The 21,568-nt window shown below is 34.4% G+C and overlaps 3 protein-coding genes across 3 annotated transcripts; all 3 read right to left on the reverse strand.

Moving 5' to 3' along the window:
* Nucleotides 1–892: 892 nt before the first annotated feature.
* LOC123204357 (probable leucine-rich repeat receptor-like protein kinase At1g35710) lies at nt 893–1,993 on the reverse strand. The gene has a single exon (XM_044620961.1). It carries the CDS (start codon nt 1,991–1,993, stop codon nt 893–895), a length of 1,101 nt encoding a protein of 366 aa, XP_044476896.1.
* Nucleotides 1,994–6,016: 4,023 nt separating this feature from the next.
* Nucleotides 6,017–10,420, reverse strand: LOC123204208 (MDIS1-interacting receptor like kinase 2-like). The gene is made up of 2 exons (XM_044620801.1): nt 7,546–10,420; nt 6,017–7,441 (listed from the first exon to the last, which is right to left on the reverse strand). The coding sequence occupies exons 1-2, from the start codon at nt 10,352–10,354 to the stop codon at nt 7,149–7,151; spliced, it is 3,102 nt and encodes a 1,033-aa protein (XP_044476736.1). The 5' UTR covers nt 10,355–10,420; the 3' UTR covers nt 6,017–7,148.
* A 3,171-nt stretch (nt 10,421–13,591) lies between these two features.
* On the reverse strand, nt 13,592–17,311 carry LOC123204848 (MDIS1-interacting receptor like kinase 2-like). The gene is made up of 2 exons (XM_044621652.1): nt 14,424–17,311; nt 13,592–13,971 (listed from the first exon to the last, which is right to left on the reverse strand). The coding sequence occupies exons 1-2, from the start codon at nt 17,230–17,232 to the stop codon at nt 13,679–13,681; spliced, it is 3,102 nt and encodes a 1,033-aa protein (XP_044477587.1). The 5' UTR covers nt 17,233–17,311; the 3' UTR covers nt 13,592–13,678.
* Nucleotides 17,312–21,568: the final 4,257 nt, after the last annotated feature.

Below are 21,568 nucleotides of genomic sequence, written 5' to 3' on the forward strand. Positions count from 1 at the left end.
AGTATCACATATTTTTTTAACTGGTAAACTTGCTTCAATTTTAGTCTTTTTGGCCTAAACTTCACTCTAAAAATATTCAAAGTTTTTTAAGTGCAAAAAGATAAATAATTCTATTAGATTGAATTAAATTTTCACATAACACAAAAGAATTAGAAATCAAAATAACGATAATTAACAACATTATCAGTTTGTACTCATATATTTGATGTATTAAACTATAAGTATTTTATTATTGTATATGAGAACTTAACTTCATTTATATGTATCAAAGACATCCTTTGTATGTTTTTCAATAAGTGTTAAATAAGGGTATTTCAATCTTTTAACAAAATTCAGTTATGGTTTTAATTTCCTTTTGTTTGTTTAAAATGAATGCTCTTGTAATCAATGTTAATAATTTTTCCCTCTGGAAGACAATATTTCTAGAAGGGGTGCTACAAGTAGGCACTAAAACAACTATTCATAAAAAATCCTCTTAATGGGTATATCTAATGAACATGTCTATAACGTACACTTATGTATTGTACTAAATCGTTAATATACAATTTTGAAATGCGATATCTGTCACCATCTTTTAATGAGGTCGTTTAATACTATAATAGTTTTATCATTATTACCCATATCATTGGTTATAGTAATATTAAAACTACAAACACTTTAAGAACGACCACTTAATGTGAACATAAGATCTTTACAATCAGTTGCCATGTACTGAGCTCTACATCACAGTTCAACCATTCAAAAGACAATAATCTGATTGTATAAACAATATGAGATAATGAAATGCCATATATTATTAACTATAAATAATGATTACAAATTACATAAAAGTACATCAGTAACTATTGGTTCTAAAGCACTACTGTAACACCAACTTCTTGAAATTTCCAATTTATTGAAGAATTGGACCAAAAAGAGCATTGTTACGGAGAGAGAGATGTACTAAATTGCTCAAATTAGCAAATGTATTAGGTATATGGCCACTAAGCTGATTATCATGTAAACTTAGATTCCTAAGAGACTTCAGGTTTCCAATTTCATAAGGAATTGATCCAAAAAAAGCATTGTCACCGAGAGAAAGACCTACTAAATTGCTTAAATTAGCAAATGAATTAGGTATATGGCCACTAAGCTGATTACCATGCAAACTTAGAATCAGAAGAGACTTCATGTTTCCTATTTCATAAGGAATTGATCCAAAAAGTTTGTTTTTATGCATGTACAAGAGACTCAGGTTTCTCAAGTTTTCAAAAAAACCTGAAGGGATTTGATCGGATAAGCTATTGATACTCAAATCAAGTGTAACCAAATTAGACAGGTTTCCTATCTCTGGAGGAATTGAACTAGAAAGTGAATTATTATAAAGATACAAACGACCCAAGTTGCTCAAATTACCCAAAGAAGTTGGAATTGAGCCGTCCAAATGGTTATTTGACAAGGTAAGATCATTAAGGGAAGTCAATTGGCCTAATTCCCTTGGAATCGAGCCATTTAACTGATTATTATTCAAGTGGAGGGTCTCTAGATTTCTTAACAGGCCAATGTCCTCAGGAATTTTCCCACTAAATACATTGACTGACAAGTCAAGATACTTCAGTTTTGAGAGATTACATATTTGCACCGGGATAACACCAAAGAGATTGTTTTTGCCAAAATCGACGTATTCAAGAAAGAGAAATGATAAGAATGGCAATCCATCAAGAGTACCTTTTAAACCTGATACAGACAGGTTGAGTTTGTTGATTCTTCCATCCTGGTTGCAAGAAATTCCAGACCAATCGGCACAATGAGTGGAATTGTTGGTGGCATTAGCAGGAGAAAGAATCCAGGAAGGCAGGAGAGAGCTGTTCTGGTTCTGCAGGCTGGCTTTCCATTTCAGAAGAGCTTCTGCTTCTTCAGTAGAATCAGAAGCAACATTGTGAGAAAATTGAAACACAACAAACAGAATCATAAAGGCAATTGAGATTGCTCTCTCCAAGCTTGACAAAGCCATTGTTTATTCAATTTCTGTAATGTAAAGCTACCTTAGAACCCGTATATATAAAAAAACTCAAGAAATTCAGGGCAGCCATGAAGACTTTGCAGAAGTCTTGGCAGTGATATTTTGGTACTAAATGTTATCAAAATAAAAGGCACTCTGGACAATTTTCAATAACCATATTTTTAAATTAAACCAAAGAAGACTCTGGTTCCCATTCACGGTCCAAAATCTTAATTTCTTTTCACGTAAAAAATCAACCTTCAAAAGTCAAGGTCTTTCTGTTTTGTTGGATGTTTTTCCAAAGTATTTTGATGATTGTAAAGAGGTAGGTCCTCTTTGACTGATATGCTTCAGTCTCTGCCATTTATTGGCTTAAGATTATTTCCCTGGAAATTTATTTTCCAAAAGTGAAGTTGTCTTTAAGAATTAGCAAGTGTGTACACATATACTACACACAATTCTCACGAAACAAAAAGCAGTGGTGGCACACATGTTTTCTCACGGAAATAAGTGTGGCGCACGTTAGAGAAACTATAAATTTCTTGTTATAGTAATCTCTCCTTATAATTAAAATTAAAAAGTGATTACAAACAGATTTTACTCAGATTTTCAAGCTTTGTTTAGAGAAGAATAACATATTCCACACTTTCTGTTGTTAGCAATGGGTATCTTTCTAAAGTTAAGAATTTTGCTTTCAGCAAAATCAGTAAAGATTTCAATCAAACAACTCTGATACGTATATTTTCTAAATATTTACTATATGTTCCTTAAATTATTGAAAACTAAACAACAATTATCAAACAACAATGAGATATAATCTTCTAATATTAAAATCACTTTAAAATAATCCAATCGTAGTATTCTAAAATCTCTTCATTTTTTTTCATAATCACTTTTCTTTCCATTTATGAACAATAATTTCTTCAAAGACAACATCAAATCTCCCGCAATTAAAAGGATCTACTCCATAAAGTTGATTTCTTTTATTTTTTTGTAAAAATGTCAACCCCAAAAGACAGACTTAGATATCCATAAAAGCGTAAATCTGCAGGATATGTATATAGGTACTTTGCATGTCACTGCATAGGATTACGCTGTTATTTACTGATTATTTTTGGATCCTTTCAACTTCCATTTTCATTGATAATATTAACTAAAACTAGATACTGCATAATAGTAAAAGATACCTAGCACAAAATATTTCGAAATCCACCAGCTTGGAAGCACAACAAAATTACACAAACAGACAAAAAGAACCCATTGTTAATACCAAATGTTAGAGGCTAATTGTATCAAATCTTTCCACAACCAAAACTGACCCAAAAAATGGGAGAGCCAAACAATAATCATCAATTAGCTTTAATAAGCAATAATTTAACCATGTGGGGACTAAGTCAAACAAGAAGAAATCGAGTTTAATTTCAATAAAGAAAAAAACAAGACACAACCAAAATTACTAATGATCATATAGGAGATTGAAGAATATCATACCTATCCAATAAAAAAATTGCCAAAATGCTTTTATGTTGTCTAGCTTTTAAACATCTTTTTGCAAAAAAATTAAATTGGCAAATATTTCAAATTACACAATTAATCAAAGTAGAATTAATTAGTTTTAATGGTCTAACAATACATCAATCAATTAATGAAAACTAAATTCAGAGAAATTATTGAAAGATTAACTTCAAGGGTTAGCAAAACTGGTGGAATATTAAAACTTTTAATATGAAAGCTTAGATTAAAGTTTCTGTTACACTTGTGAAACCTTAATTTATTTGGTACAATGATTGTGAGTCTGGTCATTATGTCTTGAGTTTATCTATTCAATAAATACGAACAGGTTTTCAGTTATTAAAAAAAAAAAGAAATTATTGAAAGATCAATGGCATCAATTCTTTTGATGGTTAAACAGTTCAGTACATTAAAGAAAGGAGTTGAGAAAAGTAAGAAGATCACAAAGGAAATGAAAAAACGAAGTCAAATTCCATCAATAAATAGAGACAAAGGAGACAAGATCTTATCATAATCTATAAAATTCAAGTCACATAACATTTATAGAATCAATTAATTCATGTCAGGAAGATGCAGATATTTTTCATTAAAAGAAATAAAACTATTGAATTTACTGTTATTTTTCATTATACATGATATATGAATATGACTCTTATGCAAAGGCCCAAACCAGAGTTTATAAAATGAGGCACAAGAAGACTGTAGATATATTTTATTAAAAGAGGAGCAGTGGAGCAGATTTTTTTTGTCTCTCATATTTCTGTGTCACACTAAAACGAGGCGGAAAGGCGTTACTCCAGCAACCATCGAATTTACTTTTCAGTGAAGAGGCATTATTCAAATCCAATATTAGCTTTAAATCTTTCTTTTTCAAATCCACTGTATTCTTTTTTAGTGAAGAGGCATTATATAGAAGAGCATTGTAACAGCAATGTGACATTTTCTTTTCATTCGCCACATGTCAATACTGTTACATCATTACTACTAAATAATTGTCATATGAGTTTGTGTAATTTTTCTATGTATATAACATTACTCTTATTTTATAATACTATATAAACAATAGGTTGTAGGATATCCACGATGCTCAAGACGCAATTAAAAGGTCTCTAATTGTGACATTCATCACAACACAATTGCGAGAATTCGGTAAATATAACGAAAATTATTTAATAGTTATTTAGTCATTCAAATTCGAGTTCATTTTTTATTAACAAATGATATCGTTTTATTTAATAATGGATCAAATGATGTCGTTTTATCAATTGTCATCCCATGAATCAAGTTGCAAACTATGTTCGAACTGAATTGAATCATCCTTCGGCTCACAAGGAAGACCGAGCTTAACTCTCTATTTTGAGTTCAACTTTATTTTAAAATTAAATCGACCATCTTGGTATAAATTCTATTTGAATTTGATTCGAATTAAGTCAACTTTCGAGACCAAACCAACTTGGTTCAAGTTCGATATCTTAGGATGCTTCCCTTGGAACACATCTAGCGGAAGCTATACACATGGTATTTCTTGGTTACATTTATTGTGTAAGCAAGCTGTACAAAGTGAAAGAAATATATTACCTTGTATTATTGATTGTTTATTTTTTTGGAAAGGGAATTTTACTTGAGTTGGATTGTTCTTTTAAGAATAAAAGAGCACTGCATCACAACCACTGGGGCAAGGGTGACGGGTTTTGAATCCATGCTCTCACGCTTATGTTTTGGGTACATTTCAATTTTGTCGCTCAAACTATCTTTGGAGGCTTATCAATTGTCCAATAATACTACAAGAGCGAAGGAGTCCTTTACCTGGTGCCACGTATCCATATGTGCTCAGAATTACAGCCAAGCTGCCTCCTTTCAAGATATTCGTAGACTAAGAATTAGTGTCGAGAATGTGCACAAAAGCAAAAAAATTTCACAATGCTTACATGCCTTATCTCTGTCAATGCTCTTCTTTCACTCTTGAACTCCTTTTGATTGGCTATATCACCTGTATCTGTATGCATAGAGTGGATTTTCTTAATTGCTATAATATTCTCTGGTAATAACAAAGCTTTGTAAACACTTCCATGACCGCCTTTCCCAACATCTTTCTTCCATTAAAAGTTGAAACTGAAATAAATTCGTCATTGTTCATACCACTTTCTTGATCCTGAGAGTCTCTTCATTCTCTGGAGCTAAAGAGTATACTGAACACCATAACCGAAATACAAGAGCTCCTAGAAGAGGGAAAAAAGCTAAAAAAATGATTATCTGATCTTTGTGAGGGCGATGTCGTAACAAAGCTCTGCAAGGTGCATGGCAGGCCTTTGATAAGAACCTGGAGCATGCAGAGGCTAACTGTACTGTTCAACCCTGTCTTTGCCACAGATCTTCACAAGACTACTGTTTAATTGCTTGGAACTTCAGTGATATTGGCGACTGTAAATGTAACATTCTTTGAAATAATATTATAGATAATAACTACTTGTACTGATCACGTCATGTGAATAAAAGAGTAACATCATACTTGAGCATTTCTCATGCTAAATCCAAAACAAAAGAGACATTATACCAAGAACACAACTCATAACTGGTATCTTCAACATCATTGTTCACAGAACATAAGTCAGAACAATTACAAAAGACAAACTAAAACCAACATAAATAACCCAGATCCATTTCCAGCTTCCGAGAGGCTGGTTCTCTCCTCAATCTTCTTCTTCTTCTACAAATGACTTCTCTGCCTTCTCCATACCCTACAGGCCCTTTTTCTTTTCTTTCTCCCCACTGTTGCTCCTCCAATCTTGATTTGCCAGCTCATCAGCCAATATAACCGTGGTTCCCTCTTTTTTCTGCACATCCCTCTTTTCTTGCTGATGTACTGCAGCTTGTGTTATTTCTGAAATGCTGTCACCTGTCGGTTTTCTGCCTTGATCTGCTATTTGTATCATTTCTAAAATGCTGCCACTTGTTGAATCCTCACCTTTGCCACCTGTACTTCCATTGCTAGAGCTATTTAGCATTTTCACAGCTTGTTCATTTGGATTGGTGTTTTGGCTCCTAATTTTCTTTACGTATACCTGAGCTCTAACAGCCTTCGAAGTAGTTGCCATTCACTGTAAAGTTTTCAAGTGAACCACTTTGACAAATATATTAGGGTAAAGAACCAGTGAAGCGGTTATGGTCTATATCCAATTTCCTGGTGAATGGTACCGGAAAGATTGTTATTAGGAAGGAGCAGACCTTTAAACTGCTCAGATTTTTGAAGGAATCAGGAACAGAACCACTGAGTTGATTTTGGCTCAACTCTAAATCAACAGGGATTTTCAGGATTTTTTTTTTTTTTTAAGGTTTCCTATTTCTGTTAGAATAAAGCCAGACAGACCATAATTGTTTAAATACCAAGTGTTCACAGGCCGTGTGGGATTATGGCCCCAAAATGACAGTCGTACCAGCCTGCAGTATGGCAAAGCCCGGGTTACAACTCAGAGCCTCTGGATCATCTCTGTGGACCTTTAACACATCCACTTGTTATATTATACTTTTTTTAAAATTTTTAATTTAAAAAAGATTAATAATTTTATTTGTTGGGCCAACCGGCCAAACCCTTTAACATGTCTAGCTTTTATCCACTAAGAATTAACCTTGTGTGATACTGGAGGAAGGAATTGATTTAGCTGCAGAGTAATTGAACCACAGTATGCATGGTGGGTCTTGACTCTGGATTTACATTCAAGCATAATAGGGTCATCTCCTTGATGGAAACCAGTTTGTTCTGAACTTCCAGGAGTGGAAATGGAAGCCTCGGATCCAACATATCACCAAGCTCCATTTTCAACTTGGCAGATGAACCTAAAGAATGGGAGAGAAAATCACTCGGATTCTTCCCCTGGATCACTTCCATTGCCAACACACCAAAGCTATAGACGTCACATTTCTCTGTCACCTTCATTGTATAAGCAAGCTCTGCAAAAACAAGAAATATGTATCAACATCTACTACTGTTTGTGGTATTAAGATTGAATCAATTTCATTTAGTTCACATAAAATAAATCTTACTTAATAAATACCTGGTGCAACATATCCACATGTGCCTGCAAGCTCGGTCCAATTGGATGAGTCTGGGTTAAGAAGCTTGGCTGTTCCAAAGTCTGAAATCTGCGCTTCATATTCCGAATCCAACAGGATGTTCTTGCTTGATATGTTGCGATGGACGATTGGTGGGAAGCAGTTGTTGTGCAAGTAAGATAACCCATCAGCCACTCCTTTTATGACTTTCAGTCTCTTGCTCCAGTCTAGCTCAACCGCTGTGTTTTCATTGCTCAGGATTGAGGCCAAGTTGCCCCTTTCCAGGTACTTGTAGACTAAGAATGAGTGTCTAGGATGTGAACAAAAACCAAAAAATTTTACAATATTTTGATGCCTTATCGCTGTTAGAGCTTGAATTTCGTTTAAGAACTCTTTCTGATCTGCAATACTGGTATACGAAGCATGAATTTTCTTAACTGCTACAGTGTTTCCCGAAAGTTCTGCTTTATAAACACTTCCTTGACCTCCTTTCCCAATGCAATATTCTGAACTGAAATCATTTGTTCCTTTCACGACTTCTTCATACATCTTTTTCCCATCAAAAATTGAAATTGACAAGACCTCTCCATAGTTTTCACCACTTTCTACTTCTTTGGAGTCTCTCTTTCTTCTCCAGGAAGTTCTGAGAATTTGGATCAGCACAACTGAAAAAACAAGGGCTGCTAAAACTGGGAACAGAATTGCCAGGATGGTCAACAATCTTTTGCTCAATCTGTGTTTGCCTGAGTTCAAAGCTCTTGAACTTTTGCAAGGTTGCAATCCGATAAAATCACCGCACAAATATTTGTTCCCTTGTAATGCTCCTATGGAAGCATTTCGAAAGGCTGTGGAATTTGGAATTGGACCCTCCAAGTCGTTGTAGGAAATGTCAATACTAGTCAGGGCTAGCATGTTTTCAAATCCTCCTGGAATGAACCCAGAGAGGTTATTGTGGGAGAGATTCAGCTTCTGCAAAACTTCCACATCAGATAATTGAGAAGGTATGTTCCCCCTGAGTAAGTTCTGACTCAAATCTAGCTCTGAAAGTTGACTTAGCTTGCCCAACTGAGTTGGAATTTCTTGGCTAAGCTGATTGTTGCTCAAATTCAAGTAATAGACTTTCAACAAGTTCCCTATATTTCCAGGGATTGAATTGCTCAACCTGTTTGCCGACAAGTCGAGACGGGTAATATCTGAAAGAGATCCAATTTCCAGAGGTATGCTGCCGGAAAGTTTATTTCCATTCAAAATCAGCTCCTCTAGCAGACTCAAATTTCCAAGTTCTTTCGGCATCTCTCCAACCAGCAGATTCGAAGAAAGATCTAGTCTACCTAGTTGAGTCAAGTTACCTAGCTTAGCTGGTATGCTGCCACTGATATCATTAGCAGCAATCTTTAGGGTGCCTAATTTTGCACACTTTGCCCAGTTAGATGAGATTTCACCGTGGAATTTATTTTGACTTAGATCTATGTATTGCAGTTGTGGGTAGATCCCAAAATCTTCTGATATATTACCAACAAATTCATTTTTTTCCAGGCGGAGTCTCTTCAGGCTTGTGCAATTTCTCAAGCCTTTTGGAATCGGACCTTCAAAGTTGTTACCATTTACTGCAAAGTTCTCAAGTGAACCACTTTGACAAATATTATGGGGTAAAGAACCAGTGAAGTGGTTGTTATCCAGTGAGAGAAGAACCAACTTCTTTAAATTTCCAATTTCTTCAGGAATTGGACCAGAAAGAGAGTTGTTTCGAAGATACAGAGTTTCTAAATTACTCAAATTAGCAAAAGTAGGAGGAATATGACCACTAAGCTGATTTTCACTCAACTCAAGATACATAAGAGACTTTAGATTTCCTATTTCATAAGGAATTGATCCAGAAAGTTTATTATTATACAACTGAAGCCAGATTAGGTTTTTCAGACCACCTATTGACCCTGGAATTGAACCCAAAAAATGATTAGAATAAAGGCTTAATTCATAAAGAGATTCAATGTTCCCTATTTCTCCCGGAATGACACCAGAAAGCTTGTTTTCGTACATGTAGAGGAGACTCAGGTTTCTCAGATTTTCAAAACGTGAAGGGATTGAACCGGATAAACTATTGGTACTCACATCAAGTTCAACTAGATTAGAGAGGTTTCCAATCTCTGGAGGAATTGAACCAGAAAGTGAATTATTATAAAGATAGAATCGACCTAAGTTGCTCAAATTACCCAAAGAAGCAGGAATTGAACCATCCAAATGGTTGCTAGACATGGTAAGATCCTTAAGGGTAGTCAATTGGGCTAATTCCTGTGGAATTGAGCCATTTAACTGATTATTGTTCAGGTGGAGGGTCTCTAGATTTCTTAACAGGCCAATTTCCTTGGGAATTTTCCCATGAAACAGATTGACTGACAAATCAAGGTACTTTAGTTTTGAAAGATTACATATTTGTGCTGGGATAAAACCAAACAGATGATTTACACCAAAATCGATGAATTCAAGAAAGGGAAATGATAAGAAGGATAATTCATCAAGAGTACCTTTTAAATCTGAAAGAGACAGGTTGATTTTATCGATTCTTCCATCCTGGTTGCAAGAAATTCCAGACCAATCGGTGCAATGAGTAGAATAGTTGGTGGTATTAGCAGGAGAACGAGTCCAGGAAGACAGGAGAGAGTTGTTCTGGTTTGGCAGGCTTGCTTTCCATTTCAGAAGAGCTTCTGCTTCATCAGCAGAATCTGAAGCAACATTCTGAGAAAACTGAAACACAACAAACAGAATCATGCAGACAAATGAGATTGCTCTCTCCAGGCTCGACAAGGCCATTGTTTATTCAATTTCTGCAGAGTAAGGCTACTTCAGAACTCCAATATAAAAAAAATTCAAGAAATCGGGGGCAGCGAGGAAGACTTTGCAGTTTGTCCTGGCAGTGCTATTTTTGTACTCCTGGACAATTTTCTATGACCATATTTGTAATTAAACAAAGGAAGATTTTGGTTCCCATTTCACTGTCTCAAAAATACTTGATTTTTCTATTCATTGAAAATCAAAGTTCCCCAGTCAAAGTCTTTCTGCCTTGCTGGATGCTTTTTCAAAGTATTTTGATGATGGTATAGAGGTAGGTCCTCTTTGACTGATATGCTTCTGCAAGAATTTTCTCTGCCATTTATTGGCTAACGATTATGTCTCTGGAAATTTATTATCTGAAAGTGAAATTCTTTGAAAGTCTTTAATAATAAGCAAAGTCAACTATATGGTGCTTGAACTGGAAGGCTACACATTTTTGTGACCAATCACCCTAAAGTTTTGTACCATCCTGGTCCTAATTTTACTTTTGCGTTTTTTAAACCAAAACGCATCGTAACAGCTAAAAGAACTCGTGCTATTTAACCAGTCTTACCTTGGTTAACTCAAACAATGTGAAATTCATATACAAATCTAATATCTTTTGTGCTTTGCTGATGTTAGATTTTATAAGGTTGTCACAAGTTTCGATGTTGCCAAATTTCCAAAATTTGATAACTTTTATTAAATATGTAACTGAGTAAACTGCATAAAAACAAAAAAAAGACTTGCCTGGTTTTAGCTAGTACAGAGGGGCAAAGCATCCAAACAATATATTTAGAAATATCCTTTAATGATAAGATTTTGATGCATGAACAATGATGACACACATTCTGAATGGTTGGTCTAGACTTAGGATTTGCATCTAAGCATAAGATGGTCATTCTCGATTCAAGTCAAGCTTGAATTTGCCTTTGACTTGTATCTCAAATCCACCTCTAAACAATCACTTCCAAAACCAAAAGGAAAAAAGAAGATGCAAATCTTCTACATCCCTTTTCCCTCCTATTAATTTTCTCATAGTAAAGGCAGGGTCAAGGAGGGTCGATTAACCCTTAGTAACCTTGAAAAATTGCTTTTAGAGTTGTCAATTGATTTTATTGAATGAGGATCGACTTGTTCAAGTTCAAGTCCAACTTGTTCAAGCTCGAGTGTATAAAAAAATTTTGGATCTGGACTTCAGGCTTGCCTATTAGGGACTAATATTTTTTGTTCAAACTTCATTTATTAATATTTTTTGGCTTCAAGTCTGTTTTGAGCTTATTCTATAACTTTAAAAACTTGCAAAAACACTCCTATAATCCTTTACGAGTTTGAAATCGTAACAAATATATCTCTACCTATAAAATTTTTTAGGTTTTATCGAGTCTCGGGTTTGAACAACCTCCGTTTAAGCTCAAGCTAAGTAACTTGATAGACAATTTAATGTCTAGATCCACTCCTGACATGAATTATGTTCAATTAGAAACTTAATTTTTTGGGTCAAACAATTATGCCTTGGGCTTGTCCGATCCAATTAACAAGCCTAATTGGTTTGATGGTGTATAAAAAATATTAATACAATCATTGTTTTTGCCCCCCTATTCTATTGTTATTCTTCTTTACCCTCCTATATTTTTTTGTAAGTTTACCATGATCCCCGTACATTTCATTCCTTGCTCCATCTCTATACATAGAGATGTTATTTGGAGTTCCCAGAAATTTTTTACAAGTTTCTAAAAATTTTAAGGACAAATAAATTATAATTGTCAATCAATCATGTAAATCAAGAACTTTGTGGTCCTTTATTGTGGCTAAGTAGACACGTCAATTGGGCCGGGCCAAATGGAGGCCCGGCCCAAAGCACGAATAAAGGCCTGGGCACGATAAAGCCCGGCCCGGCACTGTAGAGTGTCGGGCCGGTCCCATGGGCCTACCGGACCGGGCCTAGGGCTTTAATATTAGGCCCATGGGCTGGCCCGGCCTGACCCAGTACTGTTTATATTTATATATATATATATATTTTTTCCTGGGCAGCAGCTTCTGCTGGCAGTAGAAGCTGCCTTGCGGCTGCCATGCTTCTGCCAGGCAGAAGCCTCTACATAATTTTTTAAAAAAAAAAAATTTTAAATAAATTTATTTTATTTCTTTTTATTTTCACTTTTATTTATAAATCTTTTAATCATTCAATTTCAATTATTTCGTTATATTTTCAATTTCATTAACTCTCTTTCAAAAAATATCTAAATTCGTAAATAATAATTATTTATTTTTGAAGAATTTAGAGATTTAAGTATAAAAGATGAATAGATAAATATTATATAGTAGATATATTTTATTTATGTTTTGTAATTTATACCGTATATAAATTAATTTATTTGTACTATGTTATCAATTTATAATATTTTTCATTATATAACTACGGTATTCCTCCGTCACAAGTGAGGGATTATAAATAAAATATTCGGGATACTGTTATCGGTTTTAATAATTGAAAAAAATTTATGTTAAAAAATGTTAATTAAATTTAAAAAAAAAATTGATTAAATGGGCCGGGCTGGCCCGATTAAAGCCCAACCCGGCCCGGCCCTATTAAAGCACGGCCCGGCCCAATTAAGGCTCATTATTATATGGGCCGAGCCTTGGGCCTTTATATTTTAATGGGCTGATCCGGCCCGAAGGCCCGTTACTGTTTGGGCCTTAGGCCCGACACGACCCATTAGCCCGATGGGCCGAGTCGGAGCCAGCCCGGCCCGGCCCATCGACATCTCTATGGCTAAGTAACAAGGAATTCTGTAATATTTACATAAAGTACTTTATGTACTAATATTGAGAGCAAACACGAGTGTAAACATTAATATAACAATAAGTGTTATTTTATTTTTAATTCAAAACTATAATCATATAATTGCAAATACACGTTTGTACTCATATTTATACTTACTGTTAATGCTTGAATTATTATTACAATTATGTACCCCTTTCAAGTCTCAATGCTTTTAATTTACCAAATAATAATTACAAATACACGTTTGCACTCATATTTATACTTGTTGTTAATGCATGAATTATTATTACATTTACGTACCCCTTTCAAGTCTCAATGCTTTTAATTTACCAAATAATAATATTGCCACAATATAAAATTATGAAGATAATGCATACAAAAAAGAGCAATGTTATGTGTATATACTTTTTAAACATAATTTAAATATACAAATGTGTCGTTATGTGATTAAGTGTTATACAGATTATGTACTAAAAGTGTGTACACATAGTTTATTTCTCTACTAGAAATTAATCTAGTGCGATACTGGAGGCACTGATTTACCTGCACAGTGATTGAACCACAGTATGCATGGTGGGTCTAGAAATTGGATTCACATCTAAGCATAATAGGGCCATCTCCTTGATGGAAACCAGTTTGTTCTGAACTTCTAGGGACGGAAATGGAAGCCTGGGATCCAATATATTCCCAAGGTCTATCTTCATGTTGGCAGATGAACCTGAAGATTGGGAGAGAAAATCTCTCGGATGCTTCCCTTGGATCACTTCCATTGCCAACACCCCAAAGCTATAGACGTCACATTTCTCGGTCACCTTCATTGTATAAGCAAGCTCTGCAAAACAAGAAATATGTATCACTGTCTACTACTGTTTGTGTTATGTTTAACATAGGTGAAGATGGAGGGAGGGAATAGTTTATATATGGGTTTAACTGATCAATATAGCCCAATATAGTAAAATGTTGTGATCAGAATAGTTATATTAGTATGAATCTTAAAGTTTATTGAATATTAACATACTATATATAGGTAAGATTCCCATTTCGAAACAACATATATGTAAAAGTTGTAACTTAGGGAGGATTCAGAAGTAAAAGATCAATCATTATAATGTAGGTAATCTTGACAACTTTACGGATTCAGATTCTCAAATTGCATGTTCTAGGTATTCCTATAATCATAAAAAATTTAATTCAATATTTTGTTCCCTATGTGTACATCCTGTGGTATTAAGATTGAGTCAGTTTCATTTAGTTCTTGTAAAATAAATCTTACATAATAAATACCTGGTGCAACGTATCCATATGTGCCTGCAAGCTCGGTCCAATTGGAGGAGTCTGGGTAAAGAAGCTTGGCTGTTCCGAAGTCTGAAACATGAGCTTCATATTCTGAATCCAGCAGGATGTTCTTGCTTGATATGTCGCGATGGATGATTGGTGGGAAGCAGTCGTTATGCAGGTAAGATAAGGCATTGGCGACTCCTTTTATCACTTTCACTCTCTTGCTCCAGTCTAGCTCAACTGCTGTGTTTTCATTGATCAGGATTGAGGCCAAGTTGCCCCCTTCCAGGTACTTGTAGACCAAGAATGAGTGTCTGGAATGTGAACAAAAGCCAAAAAATTTCACAATATTTCGGTGCCGTATTACTGTTAGAGCTTTTATTTCGCTTAAGAAGTCCTTTTGAACTGCAATACTGGTATACAAAGCATGAATTTTCTTGACTGCTACGGTGCTTCCTGATAGTTCTGCTTTATAAACACTTCCTTGACCTCCTTTCCCAATGCAATATTCTGAGTTGAAATCATTTGTTCCTCTCACAATGTCTTCGTACATCTTTTTCCCATCAAAATTCGTAATTGAAAAGACCTCTCCATAGTTTTTACCACTTTCTACTTCTTGTGAGTCTCTCTTTCTTCTCCAGGAAGTTCTGAGAATTCGGATCAGCACAACCGAAAAAACAAGCACTGCTAAAACTGGGAACAAAATTGCCAGGAGGATCACCAATCCCTTGCTCAATCCGTGTTTGCCTGTGTTAAAAGCTTCCGAGCCTTTGCAACGTTTCAATCCGATAACATCACCGCACAAATCTTTGTTCCCTTGTAGTTCTTCTATGGAAGCATTTCGAAATGCTGTGGAGTTTGGAATTGGACCCTCTAGGTCATTGTAGGAAACGTCAATGCTAGACAGTGCTTGCATATTTTCAAATCCTCCTGGAATGAACCCAGAGAGGTTATTGTGCGAGAGATTCAGCCTCTGCAAAGTTTCCAAATCAGATAATTGAGAAGGCATGTTTCCCCTGAGTAAGTTCTGACTCAAATCTAGCTCTAAAAGTTGATGTAGATTGCCCAACTGAGTTGGAATCTCTTGGCTAAGTTGATTCTTGCTCAAATTCAAGTAATAGATTTTCAACAAGTTCCCTATATTTTCAGGGATTGAATTGCTGAACCTGTTTGCAGACAAGTCAAGGCGGGTAATGTCTGAGAGGGATCCAATTTCCAGAGGTATACTGCCAGAAAGTTTGTTTCCATTCAAAATCAGCTCCTCCAGCAGACTCAAATTGCCAAGTGCTTTCGGAATCTCTCCAACCAGCAGATTTGAAGAAAGATCAAGTCTACCAAGCTGAGTCAAGTTACCAAGCTCAGCTGGTATGCTGCCGGTGATCTCATTAGCTGCAATCTTTAGGGAGCCTAATTTTGGACACTTTGCCCAGTTTGATGATGAGATTTCACCCTGGAATTTATTATGACTGAGATCTAAGTATTGCAGTTGTGGGTAGATGCCGAAATCTTCTGATATATTACCAACAAATTCATTATTTCCCAGTTGGAGTCTCAGCAGGCTTGTGCAATTTCTCAAGCCTTTCAGAATTGGACCATTGAATTCATTGCCGTGCACTGCAAAATTCTCAAGGAAACCACTTTGACAAATATTATGTGGTAAAGAACCACTGAAGCGGTTGTACTCCAGTGACAGAAGAGCCAACTTCAAATTTCCAATTTCTTCGGGAATTGAACCAGAAAGATAGTTGTTTCGGAGATAGAGGGTTTTCAAGTTGCTCAAATTAGCAAAAGTAGGAGGAATATGTCCACTAAGCTGATTTTCACTCAACTCTAGATACATAAGAGACTTCAAGTTTCCTATTTTATAAGGAATTGATCCAGAAAGTTGATTATTATACAATTGAAGCCAGTTTAGTTTTTTCAGACTACCTATTGACTCTGGAATTGAACCTGAAAAATTATTAGAATAAAGACTTATTTCACAAAGAGATTCAATGTTCCCTAATTCTTCAGGAATGACACCAGAAAGTTTGTTTTCGTGCATGTACAGAAAACTCAGGTTTCTCAAGTTTTCTAAACGTGAAGGGATTCGACTGGATAAACTATTGGTACTCACATCAAGTGCAATCATATTAGAAAGGTTTCCAATCTCTGGAGGAATTGAACTAGAAAGTGAATTATTATAAAGATACAAACGGCCCAAGCTGCTCAAATTACCCAAAGAAGTTGGAATCGAGCCACCCAAATGGTTACTTGACAAGACGAGATCATTGAGGGAAGTCAATTGGCCTAATTCCTGTGGAATTGAGCCATTTAACTGATTATTATTTAGGTGGAGGGTCTCTAGATTTCTTAACAGGCCAATTTCCTTCGGAATTTTCCCATGAAACAGATTGACTGACAAGTCAAGGTACTTTAGTTTTGAGAGGTTATATATTTGTGCCGGGATAACACCAAAGAGATCATTTGCACCAAAATCAATGAATTCAAGAAAGGGAAATGATAAGAATGGAAATTCATCAAGAGTACCTTTTAAACCTGAAAGGGATAGGTTGAATTTACTGATTCTTCCATCCTGGTTGCAAGAAATCCCAGACCAATAGGCGCAATGAGTAGAATTGTTTGTGGCATTAGCAGGAGAAAGAGTCCAGGAAGACAGGAGAGAGTTGTTCTGGTTTGGCAGGCTGGCTTTCCATTTCAGAAGAGCTTCTGCTTCTTCAGTAGAATCAGAAGCAACATTATGAGAAAATTGAAACACAACAAACAGAATCATAAAGGCAATTGAGATTGCTCTCTCCAAGCTTGACAAAGCCATTGTTTTTCAATTTCTGTAATGTAAAGCTACCTTAGAACCCGTATATATAAAACACTGAAGAAATTCAGGGCAGCCATGAAGACTTTGCAGAAGTCTTGGCAGTGATATTTTGGTACTAAATGTTATCAAAATAAAATGAAACTCCGGACAATTTTCAATAACCATATTTTTAAATTAAACCAAAGAAGACTTTGGTTCCCATTCACTGTCCAAAATCTTAATTTCTTTTCAGGTAAAAAATCAACCTTCCCAAGTCAAGGTTGTCCAAAATCTTAGTTTCTTTTGTTGGAATCTCTGGACAATTTTCAACAACCATATTTTTAAATTAAACCAAAGAAGACTTTGGTTCCCATTCACTGTCCAAAATCTTAATTTCTTTTCAGGTAAAAAATCAACCTTCCCAAGTCAAGGCTGCCCAAAATCGTAATTTCTTTTGTTGGATGCTTTTTCAAAGTATTTTGATGATTGTAAAGAGGTAGGTCCTCTTTGACTAATATGCTTCAGCACGAATTTTCTCTGCCATTTATTGGCTAAAAACTATTTCCCTGGAAATTTATTTTCCAAAAGTGAAGTTGTCTTTAATAATTAGCAACTGTGTACATAGATACTACACACACAATTCTCACATGAAAAATACAAGTGCGCACTACATGTTTCTCACGAAACAAAAAGCCGTCGTGGCACACATGTTTTCTCACGGAGATAAGTGTGGCGCATTTTATGCACTTCCTCACGGATAAACAAAGGCCACACACTTTATTATGTGTGATCAAAACCTAGCCGCAAAAAGATGAATATTTCTTCCCATGACTATTCATCTAAAAACCACATAAACCATCCTCAAAATCCTAGCAACTTTTAAGCATGGTTTCAATCTCCAATCTTGTTTGTGCTCCATGTGGATACCAAGATTTAGGCTTACACTTGGTTCTCAGAGTGATTTCGTAATCTATCATCATCAATGGAAGTCAGACACTATCAAAAAAAAAAAAAGATTATAATGAGAGGAAAATTAGTCACTACAAATCTATTTTTCGTCATTAAAAAGTTTTAACGACCGTAAAAAACTTGTTGTGACTTGTTGTTATAGTCTCCGTCGCTAAAAATATTAATGAGAGATGTAAGCCCCATTATTAAAAATAGTAATTTCAACAATAAATATCTAAGTCATTAAAACAATACTTATTCATCATTATACATAATATTAATGATGAATATCTCCATCATTATAACAATATTTATCCGTCACTAAACTTAATATTAATGATGAATATCCTATCGTACTAACAATATTTGCTTATCACCAAACATAATATCAACAATAAATATCTTCATCGTTCTAACAATATTTCCCGCCACTAAACATAATATCAATAATGAATATATTCGCATCGTTATAACCATACTGATAATAAAAATTTGATTATCAAAATATCATCATTGGCATTAATTATGTTCTAATCACAATTATTTCAAAGTCTCCATAGGATCCACAATCATAAAAAATAAGAAGAGAAACTGTAAATTTCTTGTTATAGTAATCTCTCCCTATAATTAAAATTAAAAAGTGATTACAAGCAGATTTTACTCAGATTTTAAAGTTGTTACACTCAGATTTTCAAACTTTGTCTAAAGAAGAATCACATATTCCACACCTTTTGTTGTTAGTAGTGGGTATCTTTCTGAAGATAAGAATTTTACTCTCAGCAAAATCAATAAAGATTTCAATCAAACAACTCTGCTACATATATTATCTAAATATTTACTATATATTCCTTAAATTATTGAAAACTAAACAACAATTATCAAACAACCATGAGATATAACCTTCTAATACTAAAATCACTCTAAAATAGTCCAATCGTAGTACTCTAAAATCACTTTTCTTTCCATTTACAAACAATAATTTCTTCAAAGACAACATCAAATCTCCCGCAATTAAAAGGATCTACTCCATAAAGTTGATTTTTTTGTAAAAATGTATATAGGTACTTTGCATGTCACTGCATTGGATTACGCTGTTATATACTGATTATTTTAGGATCATTTCAACTACCATTTTCATTGATTATATTAACTAAAACTAGGTACTGCATAATGGCAACAGATACCTAGCACAAAATATTTGGAAATCCACCAGCTTGGAAGCACAACAAAAGTACACAAACAGACAAAAAGAACCCCTTGTTAATACCAAATGTTAGATGCTAATTGTATCAAATCTTTCCACAACCAAAACTGACCCAAAAAATGGGAAAGCCAAACAATACTCATCAATTAGCTTTAATAAGCAATAAATTAACCATGTGGGGACCTAGTCAAACAAGAAGAAATTGAGTTTAATTTCAAGAAAGAAAAAAACAAGACACAACCAAAATTGCTAATTATCATATAGGAGATTTAAGAATATCATACCTATCTAACAAAAAAGTTGCCAAAATGCTTTCATGTTATCTAGCTTTTAAACATCGTTTTGCAAAAATTTCAAGTTGGCAAATATTTCAAATTACACAATTAATCAAAGAAGAATTAATTAGTTTTAATGGTCTAACAATACATCAATCAATTAATGAAAAGTGAATTCTGAGAAATTATTGAAAAATTAACTTTAAAAGTTAGCAGAACTGGTGGAACATTAGAATTTTCAATATAAAGGCTTAAGTTAAAGTCTCTGTCACGCTTGTGAAACCTTGATTTACTTAGTATAATGATTATAAATCCGATCATTGTGTCTTAAGTTTATCTGTCTAATAAATAAGAATAGGGTTCTCGGTTATTTAAAAAAAATGAAATTATTGAAAGATTATTGGCATCAATTCTTTGGATGGTTAAACAGTTCAGTACATTAAAGAAAGGAGTTGAGAGAAGTGAGAAGATCACAAAGGAAATGAAAAAACGAAGTCAAATTCCATCAATAAATAAAACTATTCAGAGACAAAGGAGACAAGATCTTATCATAATCTATAAAATTCAAATCACATAACATTTATAGAATCAATTAATTCATGTCAGGAAGATGCCGATATTTTTTATTCAAAGAAATAAAACTATTGAATTTGCAGATATTTTTCATTATACATGATATATGAATATAACTCATATGCAAAGGCCCGAACCAGAGTTTATAAAATGAGGCGCAAGAAGACTGTAGATATTTTTTATTAAAAGAAGAGCAGTGAAGCAGATTTTTTTTGTCTCTCATATTTTCTCTGTCACTCTAAAACGAGGCGGAAAGGCGTTACTCCAGCAACCATCGAATTTACTTTTCAGTGAAGAGGCATTATTCAAATCCAATATTAGCTTTAAATCTTTCTTTTTCAAATCCACTGTATTCTTTTTTAGTGAAGAGGCATTATATAGAAGAGCATTGTAACAGCAATGTGACAATTTCTTTTCATTCGCCACATGTCAATACTGTTACATCATTATTACTAAATAATTGTTATATGAGTTTGTGTAATTTTTCTGTGCATACAACATTACTCTTACTTTATAATAGTGTATAAACAATAAGTTGTAGGATATCCATGATGCTCAAGACGCAATTAAAGGGTCTCTAATTGTGACATTCAACACAACACAATTGCGAGAATTCGGTAAATATAACAAAAATTATTTAATAGTTATTTAGTCGTTCAAATTCGAGTTCACTTTTTATTAACAAAATGATATCGTTTTATTTAATAATTGATCAAATGATGTCGTTTTAACAATTGTCATCCCATGAATCGAGTTGCAAACTATGTTCGAACCGAATTGAATCATCCTTCGGCTCACAAGGAAGACTGAGCCTAACTCTTTATTTTGAGTTCAACTTAATTTTAAAATTAAATTGACCATTTTAGTTTAAATTCAATTTGAATTTAATTCGAATTGAGTTAATTTTCGAGACTAAACCAACTTAGTTCAAGTTCGATATCTTAGGATGCTTCCCTTGGAACATGTCTAGCCGAAGCTATACACATTGTATTTCTTGGTTACATTTATTGTGTAAGCAAGCTGTACAAAGTGAAAGAAAAATATTACCTTGTATTATTGATTGTTTATTTTTTTGGTAAGGGAATTTTGTTCTTTTAAGAATAAAAGGACACTGCCTCACAACCACCGGGGCAAGGGTGACGGGTTTTGAATCCATGCTCTCACGCTTATGTTTTGGGTACATTTCAATTTTGTCGCTCAAACTATCTTTGGAGGCTTATCGAATGTCCAAAAATACTACAAGAGCGAAGGAGTCCTTTACCTGGTCCCACATATCCATATGTGCTCAGAATTACAGCCAAGCTGCCTCCTTTCAAGATATTCGTAGACTAAGAATTAGTGTCGAGAATGTGCACAA

This window comes from Mangifera indica, chromosome 20 (genome assembly GCF_011075055.1).
Source record: "Mangifera indica cultivar Alphonso chromosome 20, CATAS_Mindica_2.1, whole genome shotgun sequence".
NCBI lineage: Eukaryota > Viridiplantae > Streptophyta > Magnoliopsida > Sapindales > Anacardiaceae > Mangifera > Mangifera indica.